Raw genomic sequence first — 7,821 nt, 5'->3', positions numbered from 1 at the left:
GTCCCCCTCTCTGTCCCCCCCTCTGTCCCCTCCCCTTTGTCCCCCCCTCTGTCCCTCTGTCCCCCACTCTGTCCCCCCCTCTGTCCCTCTGTCCCTCTGTCCCCCCCTCTGTCCCTTTGTCCCCCCCTCTGTCCCTCTGTCCCCCCCTCTGTCCCGGTGCCCATCCCGGGGCCGGCCTTGGTCCGGTGCCCACGTCGGGAGGGAGTGGAGCCGGAGGAGGAGGAGGAGGAGGAGGAAGAGGACAAGGGGGGGACATCGGGCGGTGTCCGCACGTCCGTCCGGCCGCTGCTGGAAACTCAACCCCGCGGCGGGGGGGACACAAAGGCTGCGCTGGGCCCTCCTGCGGCGCGGGTATAAAACCCCCCGAAAGCTCCCGGAACGTCCCCAGACCCTCCGGAGACCTCCCGAGATCCTCCCGAGACCCTCCCGAGACCGCCCCAGACCCTCCGGAGACCTGAGACCTCCCCAGACCCTCCCGAGACCTCCCGAAACCTCCCCAGACCCTCCTGAATCCTCCCGAGACCTCCTCAAACCCTCCCAAGACCTCCCAAGACCTCCCCAGACCTCCCAAGACCCTCTCGAGACCTCCCGAGACCTTCCAAGACCCTCCCGAGACCTCCCCAGACACTCCCCAGACACTCCCCAGACCCTCCCGAGACCGCCCCAGACCCTCCCCAGACCCTCCGGAGACCTCCTGAGACCTCCCCAGACCCTCCCGAGACCTCCCGAGACCCTCCCCAGACCCTCCCGAGACCTCCCGAGACCCTCCCCAGACTCTCCTGAGACCTCCCGAGACCCTCCCGAGACCTCCCCAGACCCTCCCCAGACCCTCCTAAGACCTCCCGAGACCTCCCCAGTCCCTCCCGAATCCTCCCGAGACCTCCTCAAACTCTCCCAAGACCTCCCCAGACACTCCCCAGACCCTCCCGAGACCTCCTGAGACCCTCCCGAGACCTCCCCAGACCCTCCCAAAACCTCCCGAAACGTCCCCAAACCCTCCCGAGACATCCCGGGGGCCGCGACCCGCCCGCAGCTTCTCTGACCGCAGCGAGGGGTAAGTGGGGAATCGCTGCCTGCGGCACTGACCCCACCCCTGGCACCTCCTGTCCCCTGCCAGTGTCCCCATTCCGGCTCCCCAGTGACACTGGGAACCCCTGACACCCCCTTGTCCCCTCCAGTGTCCCCATTCCGGCTCCCCAGTGACACTGGGAACCCCTGACACCCCCCTGTCCCCTCCAGTGTCCCCATTCCGGCTCCCCAGTGACACTGGGAATCCCTGACACCCCCCTGTCCCCTCCAGTGTCCCCATTCCGGCTCCCCAGTGACACTGGGAATCCCTGACACCTCCCTGTCCCCTCCCAGTGTCCCCCATCCTGGCACCCCTGGCACATCCCAGTCCCCTTCCAGTGTCCCCATCCCGACTCCCGAGTGACATTGGGAACTCCTGAAACATTCCCGTCCCCTCCCAGTGTCCCCATCCCGGCTCCTGAGTGACACTGGGGACCCTGAAACATCCCTGTCCCTTTCTCATGTCCCCCCTAATCTCATCCCATGTTCCCCCATCCCATTCCCAAGTCCCCCCATCCCTTTCCCTGTCCCCCATCCCCTTCCCACATCCCCCATCCCCTTCCCAAGTCCCTCCATCCCTTCCCGTCTCCCCCCATCCCCTTCCCAAGCCCCCCCATCCCATTCCCAAGCCCCCCCATCCCTTTCCCTGTCCCCCCATCCCCTTCCAAGTCCCTCATCCCTTCCCATGTCCCCCCATCCCTTTCCCACATCACCCCATCCCTTCCACATCCTCCCATCCCATTCCCACATCCTCCAATTCCTTTCCAAGTCCCCCCATCTCATGCCCACGTCCCCCTATCCCCTTCCCACATCCCCACATCCCCTCCCAAATCCCCCCATCCCCTTCCCATGTCCCCCCATGCCCTTCCCATGTCCCCCATCCCCTTTCCAATTCCTTTCCCACATCACCCCGTCCCTTCCCACGTCCCCCCATCCCTTCCCAAGTCCCCCCATATCCTTCCCCTGTCCCTCCATCCCATTTCCAAGTCCCTCCATCCCTTCCCATGTCCCCCCATCCCCTTCCTACATCCCCCCATCTACTTCCCAAGCCCCCATCCCCTTCCCACGTCCCCCCATCCCTTCCCAAGTCCCCCCATATCCTTCCCCTGTCCCTCCATCCCTTCCCATGTCCCCCCATCCCCTTCCTACATCCCCCCATCTACTTCCCAAGCCCCCATCCCCTTCCCACGTCCCCCCATCCCTTCCCAAGTCCCCCCATATCCTTCCCCTGTCCCTCCATCCCTTCCCATGTCCCCCCTTCCCATTCCCAAGCCCCCCCATCCCTTTCCCTGTCCCCCATTACCTTCCCATGTGTCTCCATCGCTTTACAAAACACCCCATCCCTTTTCCTGTCCCCCCATCCCCTTCCCAATCCCTTTCCCACATCACCCCATCCCCTTCTACATCCTCCCATCCCATTCCCACATCTTCCAACCCCTTTCCAAGTCCCCCATCCCCTTGCCAATCCCCCCATCCCCTTCCCATGTCTCTCCATCCCTTTCCAAGATCCTCCATCCCTTTCCTTGTCCCCATCCCATTCCCACGCCCCCCACATCCCCTTCCCATATCCCCCCATCCCTTTTCCTGTCCCCCATCCCATTTCCAAGTCCCCCTATCCCATTCCCATGTCCCCCATCCCATTCCCTGTCCCACATCCCCTTCCCAAGTATCCCCATCCCCTTCCCACATCCCCCCATCCCCTTCCCAAGTGCCTCCATCCCCTTCCCACATCCCCCCCTCCCATTCCCACATCCCCCCATCCCATTCCCACATCCCCCCCATCCCATTCCCATGTCCCCCCATCCCTTTCCCTGCCTTCTATCCCTGTCCCATGTCCCCCCATCCCCTTCCCAAGCCCCCCCACCCCTTTCCCTGTCCACCATCCCATTCCCGTCTCCCCATCCCACTCCCATGTCACCCATCCCTTTCCTTGTCCCCCATCCCCTTCCCACATCCCCCTATCCCATTCCCATGTCCCCCCATCCCTTCCCCTGTCCCCCATCCCCTTCCCATGTTCCCCCATCCCATTTCCAAATCCCCCCCACCCATTCCCAAGTCCCCCCATCCCATTCCAATGTCACCCCATCCCTTTCCCTGTCACCCCATCCCTTTCCTTGTCCCCCCATCCCTTCCCAAGTCCTCCCATCCCTTTCCCTGTGCCCCCATCCCATTCCCAAGTCCCCCCATCCCATTCCCAAGTCCTCCCATCCCATTCCCATGTCACCCCATCCCTTTCCTTGTCCCCCATCCCATTCCCACATTCCCCCATCCCATTCCCATGTCCCCCCATCCCCTCCCAAGCCCCCCCATCCTTTTCCCACATCCTGCCATCCCATTCCTATGCCCCCCATCCCCTTCCCAAGTCCCTCCATCCCCTTCCCAAGACTCCCCAACCCTTTCCCTGTCCCCCCATCCTATTCCCAAGTCCCTCCATCCCATTCCCACATCCCCCCATCCCATTCCCACATCCCCCCATCCCCTTCCCACATCCCATATCCCCTTCCCAAGTCCCCCCATCCCTTTCCAAGTCCTCCCATCCCTTTTCCTGTGCCCCCCATCCCATTCTCAAGTCCTCCCATCCCATTCCCATGTCCCCCCATCCCATTCCCACATCCCCCCATCCATTCCCCTGTCCTCCATCCCTTTCCCACATCCCCCCATCCCATTCCCACATCCCCCCATCCTCTTCCCACATCCCCCCATCCCATTCCCATGTCCCCCCATCCCATTCCCACATCCCCCCATCCATTCCCCTGTCCTCCATCCCTTTCCCACATCCCCCCATCCCATTCCCATGTCCCCCCATCCCATTCCCATGTCCCCCCATCCATTCCCCTGTCCTCCATCCCATTCCCAAGTCCTCCCATCCCATTCCCATGTCCCCCCATCCCCTTCCCACATCCCCCCATCCCATTCCCATGTCCCCCCATCCATTCCCCTGTCCTCCATCCCATTCCCATGTCCCCCCATCCATTCCCCTGTCCTCCATCCCTTTCCCACATCCCCCCATCCCATTCCCATGTCCCCCCATCCCCTTCCCACATCCCCCCATCCCATTCCCATGTCCCCCCATCCCTTCCCCTGTCCCCCCATCCCCTTCCCACATCCCCCCATCCCCTTCCCAAGCCCCCCTTCCCATTCCCACATCCCCCCATCCCCTTCCCAAGCCCCCCTTCCCATTCCCACATCCCCCCATCCCCTTCCCAAGCCCCCCTTCCCATTCCCTGTCCCTCACCCCATCTCCCATCCTGGCTGGCACCCGATCCCTCCCTCAGCCCCGTTCCCTCTCCCCGTGGTCCTGCCCAAGCCCTCGGTCCCTCCGGACCCACCCCAGGCCCCTCCTGATCCCCCCCCAAGCTGAGACCCCTCAGCCTCTCTGCCCTCACTCTGGGGAAGGGCAGAGGGTCTGCCTGGCACCCCCTGTGCCTCCACCCCCTCCTGGCACCTCTCCCTGCAGCCCCAGGGCCACTGGTGTGCCCATGGCCGTGGCCACGGGCGAGCTGACCGAGCTGGAATTGGCCATCGAGAAGATCATCGACGTCTTCCTCACCCACGCGGGCAAGGAGGGCAGGAAGGGCACCCTCAATGCCAGCGAGTTCAAGGAGCTGGTGCAGCTCCAGCTGCCCAACCTGATGAAGGTGAGGTGGGCAGCCCCCTGAGGGGGGGGCTGGATGCCCTGGGTGCCCCCTGGATGCCCTGGGTGCCCCCCTGGATGCCCTGGGATCCCCCTGGATGCCCACGGGTCCCTCTGGATGCCCATGGATCCCCCTGGATGCCCACGGGATCCCCCTGGATGTTCATGGGTCCCTCTGGATGCCCATGGATCCTCCTGGAAGCCCTGAGTGCCCCCTGGATGTTCATAGACCCCCCTGGATGCCCTGGGATCCCCCGGATGTTCATGGATCCACCTGGATGCCCTGGGTGCCCCCTGGATGCCCTGGGTGGCCCCTGAATGTTCATGGACCCCCCTGGATGCCCTGGGATCCCCTGGATGTTCATGGATCCCCCTGGATGCCCACGGGATTCCCCTGGATGCCCTGGGTGCCCCCTGAATGTTCATGGACCCCCCTGGATGCCCATGGATCCCCCTGGATGCCCACGGATATCTCTGGATGCCCGTGGATCCCCCTGGATGCCCACGGGTCCCCCTGGATGCCCACGGATCTCACTGAATGCCCTGTGCCCACGCAGGATGTGCCCCATGTCCTGTGCCCACGCCATGCCCTGTGCCCACGCAGGATGTGCCCCATGCCCTGTGCCCACACAGGATGTGCCCCATGCCCTGTGCCCACGCCATGCCCTGTGCCCACGCAGGATGTGCCCTCTCTGGAGGAGAAGATGAGCGAGCTGGACGTCAACAACGACGCCGAGTTGAGGTTTGGGGAGTTCTGGCGCCTCATCGGCGAGTTGGCCAAGGCCATGAGGAGGGAGAAGGTGACCAAGAAGTGACACGGGGACACTCAGGTGACACGGAGCAAATAAAGGAGCTTCCCCCAAGCCTGGGCATTGTTGTGGTCCTTGGGGTGGTGCCACTTTGGTGCCCATTCCCTCTCCATGCCCGTGACCACGCTGGGCACTGACCCAACCTGGGGTTGTGGGTTTGGGGACTCTGTGGTGGTTGGGGCTGTCCCCAAATTGTCCTTGTGGTGGTTGGACTTTTGGGGTGCCACCCATGCCCCTCAAACACCTTCCTGTGAGGTGGGTGGGGGCAGAGATGTGCCCCCCATGCCCATGCTGGGCACTGACCCAGCTCAGGGTTGGTGGGTTTGGGGACTCTGTGGTGGTTGGGGCTGTCCCCAAATTGTCCTTGTGGTGGTCTGGCTTTTGGGGTGCCACCCACACCCCCCAAACCCCTCCCTGCTGGGCTGTGGGGTGGGTGGGGGGCAGAGATGTGGTCCCCCATGCCCATGCCCATGCTGGGCACTGACCCAGCCCGGGCTTGGTGGGTTTGGGGACTCTGTGGTGGTTGGGGCTGTCCCCAAATTGTCCTTGTGGTGGCCTGGCTTTTGGGGTGCCACCCACACCCCACAAACCCCTTCCTGCTGGGCTGTGGGGTGGGTGGGGGGCAGAGATGTGGCCCCCATGCCCACCCTGGGCACTGACCCAACCTGGGGTTGGTGGGTTTGAGGACTCTGTGGTAGTTGGGGCTGTCCCCAAATTGTCCTTGTGGTGGTTGGACTTTTGGGGTGCCACCCACACCCCACAAACACCTTCCTGTGAGGTGGGTGGGGGCAGAGATGTGCCCCCCATGCCCATGCCCACGCTGGGCACTGACCCAGCCCAGGGTGGTGGGTTTGGGGACTCTGTAGTGGTTGGGGTTGTCCCCAAATTGTCCTTGGGAACGGGTTGGGAAGGTCTCCATTCCTGGGGTTCACCTCCCAAATCCCAGAACTGCTGGGGCATGGTGAGATCCACCAGTACAGTGTTTTGGGAATGGCTTGGGAATGGGTTGGGAATGTTCCCATTCCTGGGGTTCAGCTCCCGAATCCCAGAACTGCTGGGACATGGTGGGATCCACCAGCACAGTGGTTTGGGAATGGCTTGGGAATGGGTTGGGAAGGTCTCCATTCCTGGGGTTCACCTCCCAAATCCCAGGACTTCTGGGGCATGGTGAGATCCACCAGTACAGTGGTTTGGGAATGGCTTAGGAATGGGTTGGGAATGTTCCCATTCCTGGGGTTCAGCTCCCGAATCCCAGAACTGCTGGGACATGAGGACATCCACCAGGACAGTGGGTTGGGAATGGCTTGGGAATGGGTTGGGAGTGGCTTGGGAATGTCTTGGGAAGGTCCCCATTCCTGGGGTTCAGCTCCCAAATCCCAGGACTTCAGGGACATGGGAAGATCCACCAGCACAGTGGGTGGGGAATGGCTTGGGAATGGCTTGGGAATGGCTCAGGAATGGCTTGGGAAGATGCCCATTCCCGGTGTTCAGCTCCCAAATTCCCCCAGCAGGGACCTGGTGGGACCCACCCTGTGTGTGCCCTGTGCCTGTTTCCGGGTGCCCGGTGCCCATTCCTGGTGTTCAGCTCCCAGACCCCCCAGCAGGGACCCGGTGGGACCCCCTCAGTGTGCCCGGTGCCCATTCCTGCTGTTCAGCTCCCAAATTCCCCCAGCAGGGACCCGGTAGGACCCCCTCAGTGTACCCAGTGCCCATTCCCGATGTTCAGCTCCCAGACCCCCCAGCAGGGACCTGGCAGGACCCCCCTCAGTGTGCCCGGTGCCCATTCCTGGTGTTCAGCCCCCAAATTCCCCCAGCATGGACCCGATGGGACCCCCCCTCAGTGTGCCCAGTGCCCATTCCCGGTGCCCATTCCCGGTGCCCATTCCCGGTGTTCAGCTCCCAGACCCCCCAGCAGGGACCCGGTGGGACCCCCCTCAGTGTGCCCAGTGCCCATTCCTGGTGTTCAGCTCCCAAATTCCCCCAGCAGGGACCCAGCAGGACCCCCCTCAGTGTGCCCGGTGCCCATTCCTGCTGTTCAGCCCCCAAATTCCCCCAGCATGGACCCGGTGGGACCCCCCTGGGCGTGCCCCGTTCCCGGGTGCCCGGTGCCCATTCCCGGTGCCCATTCCCGGTGTTCAGCACCCAAATTCCCCCAGCAGGGACCCGGTAGGACCCCCCTCAGTGTGCCCGGTGCCCATTCCCAGTGTTCAGCTCCCAGACCCCCCAGCAGGGACCCGGCAGGACCCCCCTCAGTGTGCCCGGTGCCCATTCCTGCTGTTCAGCCCCCACCCCCTCCCAAGCAGAGCCCCG

At 63.6% G+C, this 7,821-nt stretch overlaps 1 protein-coding gene across 2 annotated transcripts; it reads left to right on the top strand.

Annotated features, from left to right (window-relative positions):
• Window positions 1-248: 248 nt before the first annotated feature.
• S100A13 (S100 calcium binding protein A13) lies at window positions 249-5,557 on the top strand. Of its 2 annotated transcripts, none has more exons than XM_071579425.1 (3): window positions 249-351; window positions 4,526-4,706; window positions 5,383-5,557. In XM_071579425.1, the coding sequence occupies exons 2-3, from the start codon at window positions 4,548-4,550 to the stop codon at window positions 5,515-5,517; spliced, it is 294 nt and encodes a 97-aa protein (XP_071435526.1). In that variant the 5' UTR covers window positions 249-351; window positions 4,526-4,547; the 3' UTR covers window positions 5,518-5,557. The 2 variants fall into 2 exon arrangements, with proteins under 2 accessions (XP_071435526.1, XP_071435525.1); XM_071579424.1 differs by having other exon boundaries at window positions 249-1,054.
• The last annotated feature ends 2,264 nt before the right edge of the window (window positions 5,558-7,821 follow it).

Source organism: Pithys albifrons, chromosome 30 (assembly GCF_047495875.1).
Source record: "Pithys albifrons albifrons isolate INPA30051 chromosome 30, PitAlb_v1, whole genome shotgun sequence".
Lineage (NCBI taxonomy): Eukaryota > Metazoa > Chordata > Aves > Passeriformes > Thamnophilidae > Pithys > Pithys albifrons.
This window is presented reverse-complemented; position numbering and strand designations above follow the sequence as displayed.